The sequence below is a fragment of the Falco rusticolus genome, chromosome 10, assembly GCF_015220075.1.
Source record: "Falco rusticolus isolate bFalRus1 chromosome 10, bFalRus1.pri, whole genome shotgun sequence".
Classification (NCBI taxonomy): Eukaryota; Metazoa; Chordata; class Aves; order Falconiformes; family Falconidae; genus Falco; species Falco rusticolus.
The window spans coordinates 21,780,957-21,808,835 of record NC_051196.1 but is presented as its reverse complement, the minus strand read 5'-3'; the positions used below and the strand labels follow the sequence as shown (position 1 = coordinate 21,808,835).

General features: G+C 57.1%; 1 protein-coding gene across 4 annotated transcripts in view; it reads right to left on the bottom strand.

Annotated features, from left to right (window-relative positions):
* Positions 1–1,740: 1,740 nt before the first annotated feature.
* The window catches only part of NOL4L (nucleolar protein 4 like), a 63,798-nt gene continuing 37,659 nt past the window's right edge, over positions 1,741–27,879 (bottom strand). For 3 of the 4 annotated variants that reach the window (XM_037402650.1, XM_037402652.1, XM_037402653.1), the window contains 7 exons: positions 22,178–22,319; positions 10,107–10,378; positions 9,139–9,324; positions 8,868–9,059; positions 8,658–8,780; positions 8,142–8,343; positions 1,741–5,109 (listed from right to left, as the gene is read on the bottom strand). In XM_037402650.1, the coding sequence (XP_037258547.1) occupies positions 4,910–5,109; positions 8,142–8,343; positions 8,658–8,780; positions 8,868–9,059; positions 9,139–9,324; positions 10,107–10,378; positions 22,178–22,319 (1,317 nt within the window). In that variant the 3' untranslated portion in view covers positions 1,741–4,909. Of the gene's footprint in view, positions 5,110–8,141; positions 8,344–8,657; positions 8,781–8,867; positions 9,060–9,138; positions 9,325–10,106; positions 10,379–22,177; positions 22,320–25,810; positions 27,203–27,879 lie in introns of those variants that run through there. The other variant, XM_037402651.1, reaches the window with a different exon arrangement.

Here is a 27,879-nt window from a genome sequence, read left to right as displayed (position 1 = left end):
ACAGCTTATGTCAAAATTCTTGAAATATTTTTTTTTTTTCCCTTTTAACACCTAAATTTAGATCCCACTTTGGTGCCCAATGGCACTGACCTCTCGCACAGCGCGTAGGCTGGGGCTGGGGAGCAATGCAGGCTGGCGGTGGGACGAGGGGCAGCGGCTGGAGAGCGCCTGGTGCCAGCAGCGCCCAGCGGTGCGACAGTGGAGGAGAAAGCCCTTTTTGTTATACAGTGTTTATTAAGTAGATTCAGTCTTATATATGATATACAGATTCAAAAGAAAAAAAAAAAAGGATTCCACATACTTATGAAATCAGTGCATTTAGCAAGTAATACCATGGAGATAACAGCTTGATTAACAGCTCATTGGTCTTTGTTAAGTGAGGGGAACAGGGAGTTGGCCTGTGCTAATCATTCCACAAACAGAACAGAATTAAGTTGCATCACATATATAATAGACACACATTCTAAGAATTAAAATATTAAGCCACATTTACTGGAAAAATCCACAGTATATAACACAAATAACTCTTATCAAGCTCGTTGAGGAGGAAGTGCTCATCTGCTTAAGAGCCACGTTAAGTTGCATAGGTGCCTATCTGCAAAAATATCATTTCAAAATGAATCAATTAAGCAATAAAGTGTCACCTTAAAAGCTGGATTAAGTGCCATATGCTTTCTATCTGAACCCTCGGGAAAGCACCGACTTCCCAAAGAGCCGTCTTCTGCTCTATCGCGGAGCCCCCCACCCCTGAGGGAACCCGCTCCCACCCTCCATCTGAAACCAGCGGGTGGCCTGGGTGGTTTCACCAGGTTTGGTAAAGGATGTTTCCAGTTACGCTGCTGAGTGGCTCCCCCCCCCCCCGTCCGGCTTCCTCACAAGCCCCGTTGGCTCCAGTGCTCTTCCGCGGCGTTTGAACCCTACGCTGAGCTCGGCAGCTTCCACCCTCCTGCCTCAGTGGGAGGAGGAAGATGGTGGAACAGCAGCACAGTACGACTCTGCCTGTTCGACTTCTGGCTTCGGTTAACTGAGCGCCAGATCAGCTCTCGATTTGAACTGCAGCCAGTCCATAAATCGACTACTGGAAAAAAAAAAATACAATAGCTTGTGCAAAACCCAAAATTGCTTACAGGGCATTTCAATTTTGTGGGGTCTTCCTTAGGGTAGGTGCGTGTGTCAGTGGGTGAGTGAAGCTGTGGCTTGGTTAAGCAGACGAACTGGGTGAGGTGCATCTTCCTCTTCAACAGCAGGTCTTGCAGAACACACAGGGGCCGGGAGTTCTGTACATGTAAACAGTACACTTTCACTGAGTCCAAAATTAGGAGCAAAAATACAAAGGTTCACATTGGTCTTAGGTAGATACAGGCGAAGAACTGAGCTGTACAGCTCCGAAACAACCAAACAAAAGTTTCTAAAGCACCACTAAATTATATAAAAATCAGACCATGGACGGATTGTAGTTGGTATTCTGGTGAAATACTATGCTACCTTGTAAAAAGTTTTACAAAAAATTACAAATCAAAAGTATATTAACCCTCTGAGTTCAAAGCAGCATTTTTTTTCATGAACTGGTACTAAATCCGACGGCCACTCGTGGGAGGGAAATGGCCCTTTGGATCGGGGAGGTACAAGTTACGTCTGCTCACAATCCCGGGAACGCTCTCCCATGTAGAAACACCGTCATGGGAACTGCACATCCAGGGCAGGATGGTTGTGTTTAAAATAAAATTAAATTAAATTAAAAAAAAAAAAATCTATTTTCTCGACCAGTGATTAGCTTTTCTTAAACAAAACCAAGAACATCCAGACCATTTGCTAACCCAGCATTCTCCTTCCACCTCTCAGAATATCTGGTAAGCCGGTGTATTCTGCTCCTGCTCATTCCTTCTCGTTGAGAACCCGGACTAGCGATTCCTGACCCCGTCCTGCCTAGTGAGAGCGCAGGAATGTGGCTGTGAAACAGTCCTGGAGCACAGAAGAGCCGCCACTGAGCATGGATCAGCTGAAGAGCACTGAGATGTCTGTGGAGCTCGCTCCAAAGAAACTATAAAGCTGCGGCTCACCAAAAAAAAACCCAAAAAAACCAAAAAAAAAAACCAGAAAGGAAAAAAAAAAGAAAGAAAAAAAAAGATCCCTGACAGAAATTCGTAGTCAATCCCATTTGTTTCATAACTTGTCACAGATGTGGCTGTCACCGGGGCTTTGGAAATCTGAGTCTGTACCATTCAGCTGCCAGTTATGAACATCAGTTGTTAGGACAGGGTAGACCTTCCTATGCAACCATGAGCCTCATCTGTTTTCTACAGCAGTTTAACAAAGTGTAAGAGCTACTAAACTTCAATACATGCTAAGACAAGTTCAAAGGTGATCTGGTAACGACAGCTAAAACTTGTATAAATAAAACTTTAAACAAACTGTAGCTGATGGTGATCTGTCCGTAAGCCCCTGGGTAACCTCTTTTTCAGTAAACTGGATGGCAAACTTATGGCTAAATGTTCTCGATGGCCTCTGACGGGGAGGGAGGCACCAACTCGGGTGGGATAACGCGCAGAGAGAGAATCCCGGGACAGCGATTGTCTCTGCCTCTCCTTCCTTAACGTTAAGACTTTCACAAATGGCTGCGGTTACATATTTTTGTCAAAGGTTTCTTACTTCATGGTATTCACACAAAAATAAATATTTACATAAATTCCAAGTATGGGAGGATGCAGTGGACAAACCAAGCAGGCTTGTGAAGTGCTGGGGAAAGCGTGAGTCTGAGCCCTGGCGGGGGCTGGGGCCCCCATCGCTCCTGCCTGGGGCGCTCGGCACCGGCGCGCCTGAGGCGGCCGCAATGCTCCCGCTTCCAGCATCGCCTCGGGTCTAACAGGCCACCCTCCCTGCACAGGCACCCTGACTGCCCAAACGGCCAGGGCTTAGGTCCCTTTTCTCCAAATGCTACGGAAAGTTTAAGGTTTGGGGAAAACAGTCAATGCAACGGTTAATCCCTTCTGCTGCCGGGCCAGGCGAGCCTGTCCTCAGGAGCCGGTGGCTGTTCCTGTACTAAGAGCAGGGCAGAGGTCCTGCTCCTCTTCCAGTGTGTGGGGAGTATAACCAGGGATGAAGGCTACTGAGCAAACTGCCTGCGGCCGCTCCTGGCTGGGACCGGCCGCTGCCACCTGCAACATCTCCAACCCGAGCAGCGGCACCAGCTCCCGTGGAGCACCAGCCTCTGCCCGCCAGCTCCCTGTGGCCGGCAAAGAAAAAAGCTGGCTCTGGAGAGAGAAGGGATCTGCCTTCCCTATGAGCACAAAGGGGTTTACACTTATCGAGCATCTATCTGATGGCGAGGCCTCCTGCCCGGGTTGGGGGGCTGTGCTGGCGCAGGGGTGCGAGGAGGAGCTGGCATCCCTGGCAGCCAGCTCTGCTGCCCTGCACGGCTCCGCAGCGCGTTGCATTGCTTGGCTCGGCTCGGCTCGGCTCGGCAGCTCTGTGCCTGAGCGAAGTCCCTGGGTTTAGCAGCACTGGTAGTAGGTATTGCACTGAGCAAAATGAAGTGCATTATTGGGGGTGGGGGGGTGGTAATGGGGCAGAATGGTCATCGGACTACGGTTTTTCCACACTTTGGGAATTGTGGGCTTGTTCCAGGACTGTGAGCAGGGAGAGGGGAGGATCCTGGGCCCCGGAGAGGACTTGTCAGTTCTGCTGCTGAATGTGGCCTGTCTCTGTCTTCTGCAGGAGGGTGAGCAGCTCGCCGCACTGAGCTCGCTCTTCAGGCAGAGACCGGCATTAGCCTTTATTACACCCGTGCAGTTCCTAAAGGGTTTTATTGTCCCGGTGCTAGCCCAGGGCTGGTCTCCCACGGCCTGAAGCACCCAGCCGGGCGCAGGGGGTGGGAGCAAGCTGCCGCCCAGCACCAGGACCCCAGCGGATCCGCTGGATCTGCCAGGTTGGTTCCAGCCTCCTCGGCATGATCCATGCGTCTGTGACACTCACTGTCCCCCAGGACCAGCTCAGCCAGTCCTGGAAGAAGCCCACAATGGAGTGTGAGGTAGAGTACAGATGGTGAGCGCAAGACAGTGTTTCTCAGGTATTTCCTTCCTTCCTTCCTTCTCTTATCTGCAATGACTTAAATGAGTGCGAGACGTCCTTCTAGCCGGAGGTCTGCTGAGCTTGCCGAGTCTCTGCAGGAGATTTAGACCCCACTGCTGCTACAGGACCGCTTAGAGCAAAGGTCTAAGCAGGATGCTTGCTTGCTCCGTTGTTCAGCTGCCACCTACACTTACTGGAGGCTGAGCAGCCTCGAAGTCTAGGGCTGGATGGCAAACTTGCTCCCTGTGGGACAAGGGCTCCCCAGAGAAACAGGCAGAGGTGCCTGGAAATTAGTAGTGTAGTGATATGGAATGTGTTATTTCACAGGAACAAATTCCTTCTGATCAGACAGACAAAAAAACTGGCAATCTGTACAAACTCAAAAGAATCCATTTTCAGAAAAATAAATTACTAAGGGGAGAGGAGGGTCCATTTCTCAATAAATATGTGATTCAGCTCACCTAAGACTTGGAAATTATCCGGGGACGGGAATCTAACATTTGGGTCCACAAAGGTCATTCTAAATACATCTGCAGCCCCAAACCTCCCCAGGCTCCCTTCTGCCCTTGAAAGTCCCACATCCTTCCAAGCCGCAGATTTGGCTTCTGGTCGGCCGGACGCACAGGTGTTGGTACGGTTCAAAAACATGTCCTTGTGCCTGAAGTCCCAGGTGCTTGGAGTGTAAAAGAAAACAGGTCTTTTGGATTCCACCTTCTAAAACTACATGTACCCGCCACTTCATGGGAGGACGATGGCGGTCCTGAGCAGGACACCGCTGGGAGCCTCTTTCTAGCAGGTATAAATTGTCTTCTCGACAGAGGAGCGATGCAGACACAGGGAGTCAGTTCTGCTGTAAAATGAGGTTTTCCAGTTCGTCTGCAGATCGAAGCAGAAACGCCGCCGACTCTCGGTAGCCAGCGATGAGCTGCCGCACCGCACTGATCTCCGTGGGGCTGAGCTGGGCAGCCTGCATTCCCCTGCTGGTGCTGTTGGAGGGGGCCGTGCTGGAGGCCCCACCTTTCATGCTGAGATCGGTCGGACCTGCCAAGGAAAAGCAAGAGGGAAGCTCAGGCTGAGCAGCCATGCCCGTGTCTGTCCTGCCATGATGAGATCCCAGCGGGAGCCACTGCTCCAGGACCCCAGCACTAGCAGGAAGGTCCCCGCAACCGTGGTGCCCCAGACAAGGTGAGGAGCCCCAGCTCCTGCTGCAGCCAGCGCAGGTGGGCAGCACAGGCAGCTAGCACAAGCAAGCCACTGCCTCTACCACAGCCACACGGAAAGAGCCTTCAGAGTGCACGTGAAAAAAATCCCATCGTGCAGCCTGTCCCATCCACTCTGCAAAGGGAAAGTCTGCAGCCGCGCTCTGCTAGGAGCTAAACTAGTGCCTGGGGGATACCTGCCACATCAGTCATCTTCCAGGGTCTGTTTTTTCCTCTGCATATGGTGAGTAACATCCCACACGGGGTGTTTCCCTGCTTTAGTGCTGGGTAACAACGCGTCTGTGCCCAGCACATGCGGGGCCAGGCTGTGCTGCATGGCGAGGAGACCTGCCCTGCCTGGGCGCCTGCACACCACTCCGGCCACCAACACAGTTACAAGCTCTGCCTTAGGTATCGGGTTTGGGTGGGAGGCTAGATGGGCTTACTGGGCTGCACATTGCTGGGGCTCAGTCCATAAATGAACTAAGTTCTGCTAAATCTATTATCTGCCTGATGGGCAGGGATAATTTCTTCTCCTAAGTTCACCTCTGCTGCACCTCTATCACATGTGATTTTTTGGCCATGTATGTGCGCCCGTCGTCTGCAGAACAGGACACATGGCTGCTCCCAGCTCACAAAACCCTGTGATCTTAAACCTGCAAAAAATCATCAAATTATCAAGTTCTCTGAGACCCAGGAAACAAACTCTGCCAGCCACAGCTCTGGCCATCCGCAGGTACTGGTGCACAACCACAGGCATGTGTGTGCAGCCCAGTCTGGGTGGCTGCGCATGGAAGACTTTGGCAGAAGAGCTGGTACACAGCCTGAGGAGTGACACAGCCAGGTAAAGGTAGGGGAAAAACCCATTTAGCCTCATGCTGGACTAAGTATGAGAAGCCAAACAAGGTGCAAGAACCACACGATCAACTACAAATGAAGACAGATGAGGAAAGATGTTTACTAGAGATATGACACTAGTTAGGGAGAGGAGTCAGGCGAGGCTGCAGCCTGGGGTAAGGAGAAAGAGAAGACACTGAATTAATCCCCTGGCTGTGAGCTGGAGTGTTGCCGGCTGATGGAGCAGTTGGTGATGCTGGAGAAAGGCTTCGGGAGGGCTGAGCTCCTGCTGGGTGGCCTGACACAGCCGAGGGACACCAGGGATGCTGAGCAGGGACCCAGTGCTACAGCAGATTGCAAACCAGGATGAGAGAGTTCTGCAGCCCACCGAGACAGGTGGGTCCCACTGGGGACCAGGGCAGGGAGGGGAGCCCACACCCCAGGGTGGGAAGGGACTCGTCCAAGAAATGCAATGCTGGAGCAGCAAATGCTGCAGCAGCAAATGCTGCAGCAGGAGTAGTACTGGCAGAGGACTTCTATGCTGCGAAGGGGAGGAGGAGGAGGAGGCTCTCATGCGAAAGCAATTTCACTGGACAGAAAGGGCAGCAGTAAATGGAGCCCGTTTCCCAGCTCACCAAAGGGGAAGGAGCTGGCAGTGGGGAGTGGGTTTGAGCAAGAATCGACTTAGGTGGGGGATGGAGGGCGAAGATTCTTCTGAGCAGCGAACCCCGGCAGGCTTTCTGCTCGCAGAGGGAGGAGGAGGTGCAGAAGCCAGCACTATGGCAGCATGCTCTTGCCTCTAAAGGACTGGGCAAGTGCTTGGGCAAAGGGCAAAAAATAATAGCAAAGCAGAGGTTTAAAAATCTATTAGAAAGGAGCAAGGTGCTGCTGTGTGCTGCCGCTGCGTGCTACACCCAGGGCCCGTCTGCTTCTCCTGGGCCAGGCGCTCGCTGGGGCTGCTCCAAGACGTTGCTGCATGTTTGCTGTCTCATGTCAAGGAGCCAGTGCTTGCAGCTGGGCTGGGTGAAAGGAGGGTCCCTTGCAGCATGGGGGGCCGGGGGGGCCTGTGATGCTCTGGGGAGGAACCATTGCTGCCTCCGCCATGGCTGCAAGGATTAGGTCTCAGCAGCTGGAGGCCAGGGTGGTATCTTTATTCAGGGTTAAGAAGCATTAGGAAGGGATGATAAGAGTTAATCCCAGACAGGCATCTCTCAGGGCTCCGGAAATCACATCCTTCCAAATCCTCACTCCCTCAGGGTAGGCAGGGGCAGGGCAGGAGCCCAGAGCACACTGGGGCTGCTTTGCCCCATCCCACTCCTCTCTAGCCTGGGCACCAGAGAGTCCCCAGGTACCGCAGGACCTCACCACAGGCCCTGCTTGGCCCCAGGCTACTCAGCTCTGATCACTCGCTCCTAACTCGGCAGACCCCTCAGAGGGCATGCCTGCACTCTCCTTCTGCTCGCCTGCACTCTCCTTCTGCTCTCCTGCCCTGCAGCATCGGTCCCATTTTCCCAAGGGCTTTTCCCATGGGGGCTCTCCCGGGTACTGGTGCAGAGCCCCCAGCTGCGCCAGCCCCGGCCCCATCTCCAAGAGCAGCCGATGCAGGCTGGGGAAGGAACAGCTCATACCGGCAACAAGATCAGGGCAGTGATAGCCGACCGCTCCTGTTAATAATTAATAGCTGGTACAGATTCTCTTTTTTTTTTAAGTGACACTCATTCCCTCCACCAGTGGCACCTAGACCGTCCTTCCAAGTTCAGTTCAACGATCAACCGCCCACTGATGAGGCAAGCCGAGGAGCCGGGCAGAGGCCTCCGTCGGCTGCAGAAGTGCAGCTTTCCGAGTGGCTCTGTGGGAGGTGCTGCCATGACTGGCCTTGGCATGACCCGCAGGAGCAGCCCCTGCCCCCCCGCCAGCGACCAGCTCAGCGCAGGGTGCCGGGAGCCCATGGTGCACAGCCCAGGCGTGGGGCGGAGGCGATGGCTGGGTGGGCTCCCTGTGCTGCCGTGGGCCCCGGTGCAGCGTGCGGCCGCTTACCGTTACTGTGGTTGCCTGTCTGCAGGGAGGCGGGCGGCTGCAGGCTGCCCCCCAGGGACCCGTAGCCACGGTAGCTGTAGTTCAGGCTTCCATTGATGTAGACCGGGTCTTGGGAGTAAGATGAAGCTGGCAGTGAATAAGAGGAGTGGGTGATGGCTGTGGAGTCTCTGGAGTGCTGCTTGTCTAGAGCGATGGGTTCGTCCTGCGCAGGGGAAACACAGACTTACTCCAGCGAGGAGCCTGGTTGTCCTCTGCGGCCACTGGGAGGGACGGCACGGGGATGCCAGGCCTCCCATGGCTGCAGCGTGGCCAGTCCAAACCACTGTCCCCATCCCCGCTGGCCTGAGTCTCAGGATGTACCATAGGCCCTGTTCTTCAGCCCTCTGACCTTTAGAAGCGCCTTTAAAAATGCTTTGTCAAATTGCTCAGAAACATCTCTCCTTTTCCCCACCCCACATTAGTGTGCTGTTGGCTCCAGCCCTTGCCCGCCTCCAGCCCTACCAGCAAGCACCATACCTGGGAGGTCTGGTAGATCTCCAGCCGCATCCTCTTGGCTGCTTTCCGCGTTTCACTCTCGCAGGCGGCAGCCAGGATGTTCTCCGCCATGGCCGAGGTCAGGTGCGGCGGTGTGGGCCTGGTCTGCAAAGACACAAGCAGAGAAGACACTCAGGGACCTGCTGCCCTTGGAGCAGTAGCGAGCAGCAGGGCTGTGGGGCAGCTGCTGACCATCTCCATCCCGTTCTTCTTCATGCGGCGGCAGGATTTGAGGTAGGTGCGGATGCGCTTGCGCGCCCGCTCCTGGAACTCGGGAAATTGCCGGCTGCAGGACTCGATGATGGCCTGGATCTTCTCCTTGGGCTGCTTGGAGATGGGAACCATCCGGTCCAGGTTCTCATCCACAAAAAGGCGCACAAACATCTGCAAAGGAGAAGACAGACAGTGGGACCACCGAGATGGGCAGCAGGTGGGCTAACCCTCTCTGCAGAGCCCTCCTTACATTGAAGGCCTTTAGCCTCTCTGGATCCATTCCCTCCGAATCATTTATCTTATCGTTGTCTTCATGGTCATCGTGGTCATCGTCATCTTCATCGGCCGTGGGGGCCCTGCCAACGGTCAGGTCCTCGGGGCAGCCACTGACCTCTGTCTTGATGGAGTCATAGCTGCCAGAGCTGTATGGAGGGGACTGAGAAGAGACGGGGGTTATCACATGCAGCCCTTGTCTGCCCACCCCTGCCCAGGATCAACAAGGAAAAAGCCCTTTCTCCTTGGCCCACTGTTTCTGTCCCCTTCCCTGACATCCTCCTGCAACTCAGGGAGATGAACTCACAAGTTGGGCTCCCTCGAAGCCCAGCTCCTGCCTGCTTGGGGTAGGGGGACACACGGTGGCCTCAGGGAACCTGTGGTGGCCCAAAGTGCTGGCAGCGTGGCTCTGGCTGCTGGGGGCCGTGGCTCTGCCTGATCCTGCAGGAAATGCTGCTCGGACCCTGCAGGAACGGGCTCCTTCTTGCACGGTGGCAGTGGCACAGCTGGTCAGGGCGGAGGCGAGCCTGCTGCAGAGCCCCAGCTCCGGGGCAGGTGCGGTGTGGGGATGCCCCGGCTCTCCCAAACCATCCCTCCCTCTCTCCTTCCCTTTGCCAACTGCTTGCTCGGCACTCCAGCCAGTTTCTGCTGAGCAGCAGCAGCCCCAAGCCTGGAGCGTGGCCAGGCACAGCTGCTCTGCCGCAGCAGCGGCGTGCGAGCACAGCACTCGTCCCTCCTTCCAGCCCTACATGGGAAAGGCCCCCAGCTCTGCCGTCCCTGCTCCGTGCCTTCCTGGTGCAGGGGCAGGACCGTGTTCCCTGCCTGGCCTTGGGTGCCTTACACATGGCCCAGTGTGCCATGCCCCGTGCCCGGCTCTGGCCAAGGACACGCAACTGTCCTGTCTCGCCCAGCCCCAGCAGCAGCTGCCTGCAGCCTGGGCCGTACCTCTGCCGTGGTCTTCACCGCGTACTTGACCCTGCTGCGCAGCCCGTCGGCACTGCAGCTGTCCGACTGGTAGGAAGGGGTGACGTGGGCAGGTGTGAGTTTGTCACAGAGGTTGATGGGCTGGTCATCGGCGGAGGCGGTGAAGTCCATGGGGGCCGCAGTGCCATTCCCGTTCATTTCGGGGAAGGCGCTGTCGCCCTGCGTGCTGCTGGAGGTGGAGGGGTTCAGGGTGGAGGAGCCATTCCCACTGCAGCTCTCTGACGAGGAGTCATCTGCAAAGAAGGATGTGTGGTCACCACCATGGCACCCTGCGACCACCTCCCTGAGGTGGGCAAGCTGCTCTGTCCCCACAGCGCCAGCCCTCCTCAAACCCTCCTGTGGGATGCTGGCACGTGCAGCGTGGCTGTGCTGCTGCTTTGGAAGCTCCTGCCCGGCCGGGGCTGCTCCGGGCTCACTTGGTCGGGGAGTCACCCTCTGTGCCATCGCGATCTGGCCCGGCCCAGCCACGCTTCGACCCTGGGATGCAGCAACAGGAGGTACAGACACCAGTGCCTGCGCCTGGAGGACCATCGCCACATGGCTCTGCTCCCTCGTTCCTCAAAGCACATTGGCCACTGCCATGCCCATGCCCCGGCAGGTAACAGTCCCTGCGCCTCCGCCTGGAGCCGTGGCACCTGGGCTTGAATAAGAACTTTGGAATTTGGTCCTTTTTGCTTTCTGTTTGCATTGCAGGGAGGAGAAAGGGGCATTGCCTCTCCCCACCAGGTCCCTTGCCTCCTCGTGAGGTCCTCCCAGCCCAGTTTGGGGCTGGGTGTGGTGGCAGATGACAACCTGCAGAGCCAGCGGCTCAGGGATGTGCTGCCCAGCAGAGTGCGGGGGCATGGGTACAACACATGGGGACGGGCTGGCTTGGGTGGAAAACCCTGAGCTTGTGCCACTTGGAAGCAGCGTTAGGAGCTCTGTTCACAGGGGACATGCTGCCTGGCAAGGCTCCTTGGCATGCTGTGGTGGGGAGGGGCAGGGGCTGCGTGGATGTCCCTCCTGCCCCAGTCAAAGCCCTCCTATACCCTATGCGGACACTCCTGCTTCCCCATACCCCAGAGCCATCCCCACGGCAGCTGCAGCGGCGCGGCCATCCCTTTCTCCCACCATCCCAACAGGCAGAGCCCACAGCTGGGGACCCGGCACACCCAGTGCACAGCCCAGCTCCTGCTCTGTCTCGGTCACATTCACACCCCAGCTCCTGGCACCGGCCCCCTGCCCACGCATGGCTCCCACCACGCCAACCTCCTGCCCTCTGCTGCTCCAAAGAACAGCCCAGCTGCAGCAGAGCCCAGCCCAGCCCTGCCCGTGCCCGGCGCTGCCTGCGCCCAGCCCTGCCTGCCCCCCGCTGTGCCTGACCCAGCTCTGCCTGCCCTCGGCCTAGAGCCCTGCCTTGGGGCCAGGCACTACGTTTTCCAACTGCTCACCCGCTTCCCCCTCCCTCCCTGCCGCAGTAAATCCTTTATTTCATTAGGTGCCTCCGCGAGGGAAAGGGCGCAGCACGTGGGGAGCCGCTTCCTGCGCGCGCTGCCGGGCGCGAACAAAGGAGCTGCTGCAGCCCGAGCAGATGGCGGCCACCACCGGCCGCCGGACAATGGGTCGGGCTCTGGGGCGGCCCCGCACCGCAGTGCCGCGGGGCTCCAGCCCCAAAGGTGTGCGGGCGCGGCGGTGCGACAGTGCCCGGCTGCTGCCACCCGCCCTCCTGCTCCTCCCCACCAGCACAGCGGGAACTCCCACGAGCGGCCTGGCGAGCGCCCCGTGACCCCGCGGCAGCCCAGGACTTTGTATCCCTTAAAACAAACAGACTCGAGGACGCTGGCGCATCCAAGCTGAGCGTGGGGTCCGGCCGGGGCTGCTGCTGCGTGTCCCCAGCCGCCCCGCCACGGCAGCCAGCGCTCGCTGCCCAGCCTCGGGCATGCGCCAAGGCAGCTCCTGGCCTCACGAGCCCCGAAATGAAAAGGTCCCCACTTGAGCTCCCCACTCAGCAGAGCTCCCTCCCCCTCCTTTCCCTTGTGCTGATCCACTTATTCGTCTGAGCAATGACCAGAGCTGACCTAATCCCTGGGGCAGTGTTTATGTGCCGGGTGCTCCGGGCTGGCAGCAGGCGGCACCCCCCGGCACAGGGCACAGGGCCGGCTGCAGGCAGAGGCCCTTGCTCTCGCTGGCTCTGCGTGCCCGGGAGTGCAGGATGCCGGGGCAGCCAGCACCACCCCGGGGCACCCTCCCGCTGCCCCCGACCCGCTCTGGGCTCCTGTCCCTGTGCCACAGCAGTGGGCGCCGCAGGGCTTCTGCCGCTGGCTCGGCCAGACCTGGTGGGGCAGGATGCTGAGGGCGCTGCCCCCTCCTGCCCCCACACCCCTCCCGTCCCATCGCACCAGGGCACTGACGCTCTCGGTGCTCTCAGGCTCTCAGTGCTCTCAGGCCCCGGTGGGTTTTGCTTGCCAGCACGGCTTGCCCAGCTCAGCTCTTGTACCACCCCCGCCCCTGGGGGTCTCTGCCCCGGCCAGGCTGCTGCAGCTCTGCCCCACGCACACCTTGCCAGGGCGCGCAGCCAGACCCACCCCTGGCACTCTGCCCCTTCGGTGTGGGTGCAGGAGCGGTGCTGGCCCGGCCGCAGCCCCGTGCAGCAGCGGGCAGGTGGCTGGGGGCACAGAGGCCTCCCTGCCGGAGGGATGGCGGCTGTCCCTCCCCCTGCTCTGCTCTCTGCGCCAGGCGAGACGGGGCTCCCAGAGGGAGGCTCCAGCCTCATCCAGTGATGCCTCTCAGAAGGATTAAGCAGAATTATTCCCGTGCACAGAGGCACGAGCCACACGCCAGGGCCTGCCATCAACCCGGGCACGGCCACAGCAACAGCACCACAGGGCCAATCAGCACCGGTCCCCCAGGCCGGTGGCGGGGACCTTCTGCCGGCTCCTTGGGGTGGCAGGCAGCCCCCGGCACAGCTGCCCACACTGTGGGGACCCTCCATGCTATGAAGCCCCTGCCAGGCAAGGGCACCAAGAGAGGCGTCACCTGGGAGAAGACCATGCCAGTGCCCTGAGCATCCCCAGTCTGCCCAGAACATCCCCAGACTGCCCTGGGCATCCCTGCATTGCTCTGAGCATCCTCAACCTGCTCTGAGTATCCCCCATCCGCCTTAAGCCCCCCCACTCCTCCCTAGGCATCCCGCTCTGCCCTTGCCTATCCACCTCCAGCCTCCCAGCAGTCCCCAGCTCTGCCCCCAGTCCCCAAGCTCCTGTCCCCATAGGAAGTACCAGTCCTGCATCAGCTGCTCACACTGGGTAGGGTTCCGTGGGTGAGGTTGGGACGCCCCGACTTCTCAATGTCTCCAGTTTTCTTTTGTGTTGCACAAAACACACACAGCAATGGCAAATCGAGTTTCTACCCAACTCTGCTGCATTTACAAACCTTGGGTTTGCTACAGCCAAAGAATATTGAAAACAAAGAGGAAGATGTCTCTAGGAACCTGTCCAGGTGGAATAAGAAAATGAAATGGGAATCTAAAGTAAGGGACTAGCGCCTACTAAAAGAACAATATAGTTTACACCAAGGATGAACTCCACTAGCTACAGATAATTTTCTTATTTCTACATTTTTACAAGTTATGCTCTCCCAGAAGCTCTGCATATAAATTAGTGGATTAATCTCAGTATTGTGAGCAGTGAAATGGCCACCAATTCAGATTGCCGAGGTTCTTGGGTCCAAATGGCAGCAGCCTCAGCCAGCCTAAAAATGCAGGTGGGCTGGGGAGGGAGCACTGCGCTCTCCTGGTGTGGATGGGATGGGGATGGTGCCAGTGCCGCTGCTGGTGCCAGTGCTGCTCCCCAGGCAGCTTTGCTGGGGTATCTTCCAGCCCACGGCCAGCCCCAAGGAGTGGCTGGGGCACCCCACAGCAGAGCAGGACCTGGGGGGAGAAGGAACAGCAGCCCTCCCACCTCAGGTGCTGGGACCAGGTTTAGGCTCCCGCCCCAGCATCAGCAGCTGTGGCAAGATGCTAAGCAGTGGCAGGGCTGTGTTGGCTGCACTCCCAGAGAATCACCGTTTTGGTAAAATCCACCAAACTTCTGAGCTTGGAGAGGTTTTCTGCAGCAAGTGCCCAAAACACACGCAACGAGCAGGGCTCCGGCAGCAGCAGGCAGCAAGGCCAGGCTGTGCAGCCATGAATATATTCATTATCAACCAGCACGAGCCTGGTGAGCTCCCTGCTCACGGCTGGAGCTTGGCTTCACAAGGAGCCCCTCTAATGAGGATAATTGGGAGCCACCCTGCTCCACCCCCGTGCCCTAATTGAAGCAGATGGAACTGTAAAAACAATGTCACTTACAACCGGTTTGATCTTTCGGTCAGAAAGCAGAGTATTTCGTTCCCCTGTTTAATCCCCTTGAGCTGGGGCTCCACGGGCTGGAGGCGGAGGAGACCCCGGCACTGTGCAGGGGATGCCAGTGAGGCTGGAGAGCCCAGCAGAGGCTGCCTGGCCCCCAGGCCCACGGAATGCTGCCCTCCTCGGCCCCGCTGCACAGGCCAGGCGAGCAGCGAGGAGGCCATGGGGAAGCTGCCTCATGGCTGTGCTGCGGCCTTGGCATCTCCCCGGCGGTGCCCAGCCCACGAGAGCGAGAAGCAAAATGGCTTCTTGGGCCGCGGTGCTGGGGGAGGAGGAGATCAGTCACTTATTAAATGAATTAATCAGGGCTCAGCGTTTTCATTTTGAAGAGGCTGCTGGATTATCCTTGATTTCTGTGGTGCTGGATTTGCAGAGATCAGGAGGGGAAGGGGCGATTTCCAACACCTGCTCCCCGGGAGATTTTACGGCAGGGAAGTGGTTGGGTTTAACGTCTCTGTCGGTGAAGGCCACCACACCGCTCTCCAAAAGCAGAGTTAAACATGAATGGGGCAAATTGTTCCTCCTCCTGTCACATCTCCAGAGCAGAGACAAAACCTCTTTTGACTCGGAAAACAATGAGCTTATGTAAGAGCCAGCAGCCCACGGAAACCTCGCCGCAGCCCCGCACCATGCGGTGGGCCAGGGGCTGCCCAGCCCTGCCTGGACCCCACTGCAGCCACAGCCCCTGGCCAGCACTCCCTCGGCCACCGCCCACCCACCTGCGCAGCCTCGGCCGCTGCGGCCATCGCTGGGTCCCACCAGCGACCCTCGGTCCCCCATGGACCACCATGGAACCACCAGCCATGGTTCTCCCTGCCCACAGCCAGCGGGGCAGCGGTAGAGATCACTGCTCCCACCTGAGACTCCCCATTGCTACTGGGAGGGGACTGCCCTGTCCCCAGCCCGCTGTGGCACCAGCATGGGCCGGAGCAGCGTGCCCAGCCCAGGGTGGCTGTCAGAAGGGCGCAGAGCATCCCACCGCCGCCTGCCTGCAACAACAGCCAGGAAGATGAAAAGTGCCATAAATTATTCACTCACAAAAGAGACGAAGGGGGAAGAAGGGGAGGAGGAAAGCCCGAGAGGAAGGGATACTTAATACAAATTAGAGAGACCGAGGGGGAATGGGGGCCCTGCGGGGGGCCATGGCCGGGCGGCAGCGCTGCAATCGTTAGGTGCAAGTGAGTGGCACCCTGGGGCTCCTGCACCCACAACCGGGTGCTTGGAGAGGCAGGAGAGGCCCCAGCTGTGCTGGCTGCCATGGCTGCCCTAGCCCTGCGCTGCTCACATGGCCGGAGCACGAAGCTCATTTTCTCCAGGTCCTGCCCAGCTGATTGCCTCCAAGATGTGTAAGAAAGAAAAAAGAAATGTCGCTGGGGGCTGCGGAGCGGTGGGGCTGGCCAGTGTCCAGTTAAGACGCAATATTTCCTGTCTTCCTTCGTTAATGCAAACCTCGTTATGTCCCAGACAAAGTGTCCACCCTCCGTGCTCCCTCCCCGGGTCCCTGCCTTCGACCAGAGCCCTCGATGAGCCAGACATCTGGCACGGCTGGACACAATGCGCATCCGCAGGCAAGCTCGGCCGGACAAGGCAGCGCTGTGCAGCCAGCTCCCCCTTCCTCGGCATGAAAGGTGCCCCCCAGTGCCATCTCCCCCTGTCTCCGCTGCCCAGCCCGAGGAAGCAGCTCCCTCCGACACCGGGACCTCACCGCACTGGCCCCATGACGGACATTTTCCCATGCACAGAAGCTTGGCAGCTCCTGCTGCAGAAAGCAGCCTTGCCACAAACACTCTGCTGCTCAGTTTTCCCTTCTCCTCCCAACCCCTGTTCCTCCCACCGCTGCTCCTCTGGCCGCCTTGCTGCTTGTGGGGTGCTTGAGCCAGAAGTCAGCCCTCGGCCGTGGCGGGGAAGGAGATGGTGCAGACCAAGCCTCTCCTTGTGCCACTGCTGCTGGCAGCCACCCGGATCCTGCTGCAGGGAGGGGACACGGCGCAGCCCTGGGCTGCCTGGGCACTGCCTCTCCCCATGCCAAACAAACGGGTTTGGTGGCTTTGGGCAGGACTCACGTCAAGCTGGTGACTCCAGTGCAAACTGCTGCCAGAGAGACCCTGCTGCTCACACACAGTCCTTTGGGCAGGACAGAGCAGGGGACCATCCCCGAACCACTGGCCTCGGCACCCCTTCCAGGACACAGCGCAGGGCTCACCCCACAGTCCCCACTCAGACCTTCGGCTGGGAGGGCTCAGTTTGGGGAGGAAGGTAGGGGCACAGGTGGTGCTGGCTGCCCAGCAGTGTGGTGATCCTCTCTACTCCAGACCAAGGAAAAGCCCCCCAAAACTCCGCTCTGTGCACCAGCAGGACAAGCCAACCAGCTTGGCGGAACCCACACCAGCTGGGAAGGAGCCCCGAGCCAAGTTCAGTGCAGAGCCTGGTGGAGCCACCGTGGACCCACAGCCTTCATGCTGCACTTCTCAGCCTTGCAGCAGGAAAGGACAGCTCTTCAAAAGACACTGAAAGGAGGGTGTTTGTCACTGCTGAGGGCCTTTGCTTGGGATGAGCTGAGCTGACATGGAAGAGGTGACCGGGAACGGAGCCACCAGCCCAGACTGCCCAGGCAAGGCAGGGACACGCTTGCTGACTTATGCTGTGGAGACAGCATGGCATGGGGACACCCAGGGAGAGAGGAAATATATATACAAGAAAAATAAGATAAGGTCATGTCTAGCTGTTGTAAGGCCTAGATGCTGGTCCTAATCTTGTTTAGGCTCTCAGCTAGGGCTTCTGGGAGGGTGAAATCCAACATGGGTGCAAGAAGCCCTGAAAATAGTGAGGATTTTTCATCCTGGGAAGAGCAAGGACCTCGGGGCTCACAGACCACCTCCCACAATGGCCAGCTGTCAGGCGGCTGTGTGTGTCTGCTGGGCTTTCTCTGTGGTGGCAAAGGTGCGTTTGTGTTCACCTGGAACAGGGACTGGGCCAGCCAAGGAAAGCCCCAGTGGCAGAGGGGAACTGGGAGCCATGTGACACCTGATGCCGCCTGCAGTAAGTGACCCTGCTATGGCAAAGCGAGGAGAGCTCCATCGCCCTGCCGGGTTTCCAGCTGGCGGGGAGGTGCAGGTGTGGAGCAGGGCATCACGGCTGCCCTGGGGATGAAGACTGGCACGAGGCTGGTGTGTGGGGTCCTGCAGGCAGGAGCCGAGCTCGCTGTGCAGGCACGGGCCTGGCTTCTGGTCTGCACTCGGCAAGAGGGCTGCTCCCCTCCCCAGAAAGTGCTCTGCTAGGTTGGTGGCTCAGGGAACCTGGTGATACGCAGCATGTCATGGGCACCTTGCCAAATAACAGCAGTGTGACCTGGAGCTGTGGGACGCATGCCATACCAGGAGAAGACACTACTGCGCTGGGGACAGCTCGGTGCTGGCCCTGCTGGCCTCAGGGCAGGGTGTCCAGAGTAGTAATGTGCCCTACCTGCTCCCAGGATAACAACCCGAAATAACGCCTGCCTGCATGTCCTTGAGGTCCCTCCTTGGAGCACTCCTGAGGGATGTCCCCAACAACTCGGAGCCTTCCCACCCAGCTGCCTTGAGGGATGCCCCCAAGAAGCGTGTGTCTTCACAGTTAAGTAGGTTAAGAAAGTCCTTGCTCCCCTTTCCCCAAGGTCTGGATTAGCCACTGCTGCTCCAGGCAGGACAGGCTCCGTGGGACACTGCCAGTCAAGTAAGGACTGCATGCAGGGACCTCAACTGGAAAGGGATCATGCCATGTCACATACACTGGGGTATTGGGGGTCTGTGTCCTGCTTCCTTTTCAAGAGCACTGCACTCACCAGCAGGTCACAACATCCCTGTGGTGGGATACCTGGCTCAGACCCATGTGCCAGACCAAACTGGGAGGTTTCATGGTGCTGCACTCGCCTGTGGATGCAGACAGGCTTTGAAGATGGACAGACTCCAGCTGAAACTGCTGCAGCAAGACAGGGCCAGGAGCCGGGATCTGCGCTCAGCTGGGAGTGGGCACAGGACGCCTTCAGGGATGGTGACAGGCACAGGGGACAGCAAGATGGCACAGCATTCAGGGTCACTTTGCTCTGAACGCATGCTGGTTCCCACAAACATGTCCCTCCAGGATGTCCTGCACAATAGCTCCGCTTCAGCAGCAAAGAGTTCGTGTTGATCCTGCTGTCGCTTTGGGTAGCCGCTGGCTTCCTGCGGGCACGTATGCTGTGAGCAACATCCGACAGGGAAGGGATGTTGCAGGGAGCTTCACGTTTTCCGTGCTGGGGCCTGCAGGATGAGTAACAAAGGAAAATGGAAGGAGCGAGTGTGTGCGTGTCAGCATTGCTCCTCAGAGCTGGCCAGTGTGTCCTGCATCCTGCCGTGCGCCTGCCAACGCAGCAGGAACCCCGGCTCTGCTGCTGATGCTCTCCCGATGATGCCTTCTCTGTCCCTTACCCACCAAAGTCATTAGGTCTAATTTGTTCTCCCTGCTGTTCCAAGGGCTGACGCTGGTTGCAGCATGGCTATACTGGGCCAAGGTTTCTGGGCATGGAGACAAAAGAAGGTGTTGGCTTTCGTCCTAGCTGCTTTTTAGCTCTCTGGAGATTCAGCAGATACCTGTGTATCAAAGCATGGGACAACAGTTCCCTGCTCTCCTGCCTCTCTGGATTTCATACCACTCTGCTCATATGCCATAGGAGAGCACTTGCTCCTCCCAGGCCTCTGAAAGACCTGGAGCTGATGCTTCGGTACTTTTTAAACAAGACTGTTTTTTAACAAGCATGTCAGACGATACTGCTCTCCTACTAGGCAACTCTTCATTAAAACTTTATACTTTAGGACGCCTTTCACAGAAGACACACTCCAAGCATCCTGCCCATTGGACGGCAGCAGGTGGGAGCAATTTAGTAACCCAAAAGGATTTCCCACAGGAGGAGAGTACTGAGTCCTGAACAAGCTCCCAACCGAAGGCAGTGGTGCACATCCAGACCCCTCTGCAGTGCTGGGACACTCAGAGGTGAGCCTGGCCTAGCTGCAGGGGAGGCGCAGGACATGCTGTGGCACTGGCCACATGTCCCACAGTTGGTGGAAGAAGGCTGGGACTCTGCAGTGGAAGAAGGCTGGGGCTTTGCGGGCTTGCTGCAGGGCACACTAGACAGCTGAGCACAGGAGACGTGGATAAACATCCAGGTTTGGCATGGAGTAGTTTGACCAGAGCCCTTGAGACACCCCATGTGGGCACTCTATGCGGGCACCTTGGCCAGCTGGGCTCCAAGGAGCACACAGCTCACGCAGGCTGGTGACTCACATTTACATGATTTCCCTGGGAAAGCCTTGAAGGTGTACGGCCTTAGCAAGCCAGTGCAAACCCATTTTGTGTAAATGTAAAAGTGTAAAATACTTTTGCTTCCAAAAAAAAAAAAAAAAAAAAGCTTTCATGGGTCAAGAGAAGAGGAAACTGAAGCGTGCTTGACACTTTGATCCACACACATTCCCTTCCCCATGCCAGTGATTTGCCTTTCCTCTTGCGATGTGTTCCATCTCTGCTCTGTGCTCCTCTAACTGCACGCTTCCCTCCCGGGTTGCCTGGGCCTCTCCATCATCCTTCTTCCCTTCACAGCCTCGTGTGTGCTTCAGCCCTGGGTGGGAGCGCTGGTTTGGCAGAGGGACTGACACAATGCCCTTCACCCCAGCAGCATCAGCCTGTATTTCAGAGCTCCGGTACAGGACACAGACATTCACCACAGTGACAAAAACCTCTTTTCAGTCCCATAAAATACTCCCTGAATTATGACGGCCTGATGGAAATCCCAGTCCCTGGCTGCTTCTTGATGGGTCTCCTTCATAACCCTGGGCTTGGCTTGCTTGTTCTGTGACTCCATCACTTCTGACCTGCCAAAGTCTACCTGGTTTAGCCTTCTGCTGACCCCGGGGACAGCCTGGAACACCTGCATTCCTGACAAAAGGGAAGGGACTATTTGTGCTTTATTGCTCACCACTGAACCTTACGAAAGAAATTAAAGAGCCAAGAAGGGCCCCAAAGAGGACACCTGCTTCTGAAGAAAAACCACAGGGCATGAAAAATTGGAGGCATTTCCTAAGAGGGCAGAGAGAGAGAGTGAGAGGATTCAGCTTTAGTGAGAACATCTTGATTTGCCTAAATATGCGAGTTCTTACTAAATTACTGTCCTGTTGAATAATATTATTCAGCAAAGGGATCAAAACCATGTCATTCTAGATTACAAATGAGACCTGGGAATTCACAGGCATAACCCACAAGCCCGGAATTTCCTAATGGGAGAATGGCAGAGTTCAGAGGCTGCAGAGAGACCTGGCCAGGCCACAAGTATGAGAGGCAACGCTGGCTCAGGGTGGAGGCTGCAGCCAGGTCCTGAAGAGCCGAACGCTTCTGCTGAGACCACCTGTGTTACCACCGAAACACCTTCCTCCTGCCCCACGGGAGGGCCCTGAGGGGCCTGGGCACAGCCAGCCTTGGCACAGCCCCACTGCAGGGCCCTGTACAAGGAGAAGTGCCACTGCCCGTCCCGTCAGACAGGGACATGGTGCAGCACAGGCAGGTTTCACATCCTCATCAAGGCTGCCTGACTCCAGGGTCGGTGCTAGTTAGCTAAAACCAGCCATTTCCCAAAACGGTAGGTTTGCAACAGAAACTGAAGTGCCACAACGTGTTCGGACTGAAGACAGCCGTGTCCCTGCTGTCCCTGCCGTCCCAACCATTCCTGCCACTGGCCACACAAGCAGCTAAAAGCCACCCCAAGGAGACATGCCAGCACAAAAGCCCTTTCTTTCCTCTGGGGTGGTTTTCTAGTCCCCTTTCTTAAAGCAGCACCAACCCAGCCTGGGTTGTCCCTCAACTCCTCCACTCCCTTCCCGCTCTCCTAGCAGCAGCCGGGCTGGGGACAATGAGGGTTTCAACCTCCTGAGCAAAAGCCAGTAACAGTCCAACCACCGAATCCTTCCAAGCATCACGGAGATGAACTCTGACCCGAACTTGTACTTCTACCACTTATTTACTTGCTCTTTTATTTTAAACTAGCATGTTTCACAGAAGTAACACACCACCTCTCTTCACCAAACACTTCCTCCCAGCCAACCCATGTATGCCACCTTCAGCCTCTTCCAACCTCCTGCCCCGACTGAGGAGACACTCACATCCACCCTGCACTCAGATAGTGCAGATTACAGATTCCTTGCCTGGGGGACCCAAGACGCTGCCTAAGGCGCAACTTTCCAAGCATGAAAAGCTGTGACCCGTACTGCGAAGCCCTGGCATCCTTCCTGCAGTGGGGCAGCACGCAGCACACGGCTCAGGACTAATGGGGCTCTCCTTGTCTCACCCCGGGAACTACAACCTGATGCCTTAGGAGAGGATTTGGTGACCTCTTTCTGGAGAAGCTGGGAGCCAGGGTCCGCACAAGGGACCATCAGCGCCGGGTTGGAGAGGGCCCTGGCTGAGCAGGAGCCCAGAGGCTAAATAGGAAGGACTAGGAGTCAGCGCTGCTTCAAAGCCTGTGCTGACATGAAATCCATCCTACAGGTGGGACACCTGATCAGAAAGGACTGGTTAATGTTTAATAAGTCACAAAAACATCCTGTGGCAAAGGCGCAGAGCACTTCCTGCCTGCTGGGGCACTCACCATCCTCGTGGCCGTGCAGGTTCTGCGGGCTGCGCATGCTCTCGTCCTGGCTGGGGCTCAGGCTGGAGTTCAGGTGCTGGTCAGCTGAGATCCATGTGGAGTCATTCATATCAAAGTCCTCGCTGCTCACCGATGTCTCATCCTGGAGGCAAGCAGGAAAGAGTTAATTGGCTGAGCTCTTTTCTTGCCTCCTTTCTCTGCCTTTAACACCTCCTCACCGAACTCCTTCCTAAAAACAATTCAGTCAGCAGCTCGGCCCAGAGAACGGAGAACACCCGCTGGCCCCTCGGCGCTCCCCAAGGCCAGGCAAGCAGCCCTTCCCTTTGCCTCCACCGGGCTAGGACGGGGCTCTGCTTCCTGCCTGAAGACGTGCCTGAGCAATGGCACTGTCTCTAATTGAGGACAATTAGAAAGAGCTCGCATCCTGTAGGAGCGGATGGCTGAGTCCTGGAGTTTACCCTTTAATCTCCATCCACCCCAGAGTGTTTCTGGCGAGGCAGCGGCGTGTGGGAGTGGAGGACGGGTGCAACTCCATTGAAACAGCTCCATAAAACATCTCGGACTTATTTTTTTTGAGATCACATCATCTGCTGCAACCGGAATCACCGGAGGACCCCGGCACCGGCAGGGAGTGGCCGGTGGGGCAGGTCTGGATAGCGGCACGGTCCCCACAGACCTGCACTGCCAGAGGCTGCAGAGCAGGCTCCTGCAGCGCAGCCCCGAGGGACTGCTCCTCCAGCGCTCTCCGAAGGGATATCACCTCTGCACCCTTATCAAAAATGACAACACACACCTTGGGAAGCGGCTGGGGGAGTGAGGTCCCCAGCGAGACAAGGACACCCTAGCTCACGCTGGGGAGCCCGGCCAGCCGCCTGCTCCCTGACGGCATAGATGACATTCCTCTCTCCCACTCCTGCAGCTGAAAGGACATTTTCTCTCTCCCTCTCTCTCCCTTCTCGCTAACCTTTACAGTACTTCAAGACACAGCCCTTGGATTGCTTCCAGCGCCGGAAAGGTCAGCCACAGGATTTCAAAACCATCATCATAAAGGCAGCACTGAGATCCTCAATGAGAGGAGGGGCTGCGGGACCTCCCTGGGCTGAACTCTCCGAACATGCAGCTTGGGAGGAAGCAGATACGTGTTCCCATATGAACACGGTCCTGCTGGTGATCCCTTTATCTGCCTTCCTCTCCCCGCTCCCCTCCCAAAGCAACGGGCAGAGACCGCGTCCAGAGCCCTGGGGTGCAGGGGAACACCAAAAATGTTTCCAGAACTGCTTTCAACTGTGCCTTCCTTTGATTGAAACATTTCAAAGGCTTGTAAACTCTCTGCTCTGATTTTTTTTTTCCTCCCTTGGTCCTGGGATAAAATACAATCCCCGCTCCCTTTCCGTGTAAGAAGCAATTGGCAAGCGCCCCTCCAACCTATGCCTGCGCCTCATAAAAACTACCCTGTCTGGCCGCTGCTGGCTGACAGTTTTTATTGTGAACAAACAAATGTCTTTAAAGACAGGTTTGTGCTTTTCCTCCCATCTCCTCGTCCCTACAGACACATCTGCTGGCTCAGGGCTTGTGCCCGCCCCCAGCCCACTCCCTCGATGTGCCTCCCGGGGAGTTTCCTGGAATTTACAGCTTGTGAAACCCCGCACGCACCAACAGAAGGACAGGGCTCAGCATGCCTGCCACCCTGCCAACAGAACGGGGATGCCCTGACCCCCAGGCCCCCGACACTGCCAGCCAGGTGCCCTCACGCAGCACCACCCCCCCATGCCCAAGTCAAGCAGAGCTGGAGAGGTGGGAGGCAGGGGGGAGGCATGGCGTCCCCCAGCTCGGCTCAGCACAGCACTGCTGCTATGCCAGCCACAAAGCAATCCTGCCTCTCCAGAAACTCCATCTTGTACACACAGGAACAGAACTGCAAAGGTCTCCCTGTTACAAACTATAAATAGTCTCTTTATTGTAAGCATTTGCAGGGAGGCAGCCACCCTAATATCTGGCCTTCTTCACAAGGCTTACTCAAGATTACTGTCAGAGCTTAAGAGACAAACACAAATGCCAAGGTCCTTGCTGCTGACAGTCTCTCACCTGTCCAGTGAGGAGGAGGAACCCTGGGAACAACCCACGATGTTTTCGGAAAGCATCTGGCTCAGGCATGGGATCTGCGGGGCTCAGCTGCAGCGAACACCCAGCCTCAGCACGCAAACCACAACCTGGAAGGCATCATGCCCTCCATGTACTCACGCATGGTGGAAAAGCAGTGACATGAAGGATGCCTCGCATGCACATGCTATGTAAAGTGCTTCATAAATGCATACAATTCTCTCGAGGTGCAGCAGCATTTGCCTATTATTAGAAATACTCTGACTATCAAACCAGAAACTGATAAGCTATAAATGACTCAAGTCAAACAAGGCCGTCGCACGTTCACCTGTCCAGGATCCAGCCACCAGCAGAAAGAGGAGGTTGCTGCTGTGGGACCCTGCCAGGCAGCCCTATTCCGTCTCCAGTGTCACCCCTTGCTTTCCAGCCAGTTTTCTGCTTTCCAGCACTAACACCCTTGGCCAAAACACCAACAGGACAACTTCCCGGCAGCGCACAGCTCCCACAGCACAGCCCACCCCAAGGGAATGCAAAGCCAACCATGCAGGTGGCAGCAGGTGAACTGCAGCGGAGAACAGCCAGAGCTGGCAGCGACAATTGCTGAGAGAGCGTCTGATGCCCCAGGAGCTCCTCACACCTTTGTGCCTCTTCCCTAAAGCAAGAGAAAGGCCTTGACCTTGAGCGCGGCTCTGGTCATCCCCATCACTGTGGCTCTGGCATCCTCCACTGCCCCTCAGCTGCATCCCTTGCTGCTCACTGGGACACCAGAGGTCACCAGCAAGCTCCCTCCTCAGGACAACCCTCCGAGACCAAAGGCTGAGCGTTGTGACCTCCCTGACTGCTGCATGTTAGTGCCAGTGGCAACTGCTGGCACTGCCACCCTCACGTCGGGAATAATCCCAAGGACAGGAGGCCCTGGCAGCAATGCCCAGAGCACCGGCTGCCCAGGCACGGCCCAGGAGCAGCTCCATTTCAGGTGGCTGGAGTGGAGGGAGAGCAGCACAGCACATGTCCCAGCATCAAAACATAGGACACCAGAGCAGGATCAAACTTTCTGGCTGGGTGGGCAGCTCTGAGTTTACCCCAGACGCCAATAACCTGGCTGAAGGCTGAGCATTGAAGCTGGCTCCACCATCCAGCCAAACAAGGAAGCGTTTCTCAACAGTAGCAACAGCTACGACTCGGAGCAATACGGTAAATCTAATCTACCCTTCCACGCTCTTTTGGCTTGCAAGTCAGGCAGCTCATTCTTTTTCCTCTCTGGGTTCTCAGGAGAATTCTCTCTGCTAATTTCTTCTTTCCTGTAAACAAACTTCAAATGAAACTTTCATTAGAAAACAGAGCGCAATCCATTACCAGCGCCTGTCTCAGGACCGGCCACCTTTTCCCCAGTTCCATGCCACTGATGGGACAGATGGAAGTGACAGTGGCTGCCCCAACCAGCCAGCCCAGAGCTGAACCCCAAACCCCAGCACCACTGCTGCCACCCTGCTCCTTCCTGCCTTTCCCAGCTCTCCGGAGAGATCTCCTCACCCCGCAGTAAAGTCCCATCGCTTTGTTCAAGGGATTGAGCGATCAAGGGTCAGGCAACGTGCGTGCAGCTCCTCTTCTGCAAGGGGAAGTCGGATCCTGCTGGTGCATTCACAGGCCACACCCAAACATCGGAGCATGGCTCCCAGCACCGCGCAGGGTTTGGAAAACAACATCCTTGCTCCTCTCCTTATCTACAGTCCAACATTCACAGCTGCTCTGCAGACACTCGCAGCCAGTACTTTCTAACCGGCAAAGGCAGACACTCACATGTGCAGGACTCACGCTCCGCGTTTCTGTCCCACTTTCCATTCACCAATCTTCGAGCACCGCGTGTGCACGCGTCCGCTGAGCCTCTCAACTTCCCTCCGAGTTAGAAAAAGTATTCTTCCTATTATAGAGCTGGAAACCCCGGGTACTGACAGCCGCTCTGGCTGCTCCAAGAACACAGCAAGTCACTGGCAGATCTAGGAACACAGTCAAGACCTCCAGGCTGCAAGGCTTTAATTGCTAGACAAGGTTTCTCCACCAGTGACTCTCCTTCCTGGAGAACAACCTCCCATAGCGCGGGCTGGAACAGGGCAGCGGGGGAAGCTACTCTTATAACCGTACCTCGTAAATATATGCAAGGCTATCAGTAACCTGCTTATTTTACAGCCAGGCTCAGTTTCTTGGGGACTGCCTTGCAAGTCTCTCTCCAGTCATTTACATGCTGTGCCTCACGCTTAATATTCCAGGCTCCAAGTCTCAGGATGGTTTATTTTTCTCTCTTTGAGTCCTTTTATTTTAAAACGCGTCCTTTCACGCCACAGCCTACTATCCCGATGGGATTTCCTTCCGCGGAGCAGGAACCGAGGCTGTGTGCCGCGCAATCTCCCCAGCACACAGCCACACTCAGTTTCCCACCAGAAGCAGCCGTGTTTTTAGAGTCAACAAAAGGCAACGCTTGACTGCCAGCCCCCGGAGCCGCTCCACCACCGTGCCAGCCGCAACCTGCCCGGCACAGGCAGCCCCCAGCCCTGCCAAACCTGGCCAGGGCAGAGCACCTCCCGCCGTGACCCGCAGCAGCGGCACTTGGGGACGAGCTCTCAGGAAGGCAGCCTCATCTCCGTCTCAGCCACTGTTTAAACCCAGCCCTCTGAGCATGCCAAGAAGGTATTGAACCAGATTTGACCCTAACTTAACCAGTTCAGCGCAGAGGAAGGCTTACTAATGGAAGATAAAACACTCCAGGTCAAAGATTGATACTGCAGCCACAAATACTGTGGTGGTCATTGCTTCAAAGAGCCCAAGAAGCCTTAAAGCACAAGGGTGTACACTGGCTGTGGTGGCAGCAGGCTGTGACTGTGCTGCCTACTCGTGTGTGCAATTCACACACCAAACAGAACATCCCCAGCGCTCTTTGTCAGGTCACTTACATCCTTATTTACTGCAATTTCTGTTGATTTCTACGGGACGTGGCAAAAACGTGTATTTTGCTAGTTCCCCCAAAACGGGCAAAAGAGTTCATTTCAAAGGCGAACGGCAAATGGAAGAGAAAGGGAAGATCATCACCTCCTCCCCTTCCCTAAGGGCTCTCCTTCTGGGAAGCTCCCCGGAGCGCTCCCGAAGCGGTGCCGGGCGGGTGCGGGAGGCGGCCCCGCAGCCCCTGCCCGCAGCGCTGCCCGCGCTCCTGCTGTTCAGCTCGGAGGTGCTGAACGCGGGGCCGCCGGCCCGGGGAGGGGGCACTGGGGTGGTCCGGCCCTGGCCCCGGCCCCGGCTCGCCCGGCCGTACCCCCCCCGCCGCCCCCCCAGCACCTGAACTTGCTCCCGGCCGGGCAGGCGGCTGCAGGCGAGGCGGGGACGGTGCCGCGCGGTGCGAAGAGGCGCTCTGCCCCGCCACCAGCACTGGGACGCGGGGGCCGGGGGGCGCCGGCCCGGAGTGCCCGGCTTTTGGGGGAGGGTGCAGCACCGCGGGCTGAGCGGAGCAGCCGGGGGTCCCCCCGCCCCCGGCGGCCGCGGGACCCGCCGTTTCCCCCCGGAGGGAACGTGGCTCCCACGCGTGTCTCCCCGCAGCTGCCAGGCGCTGGCAA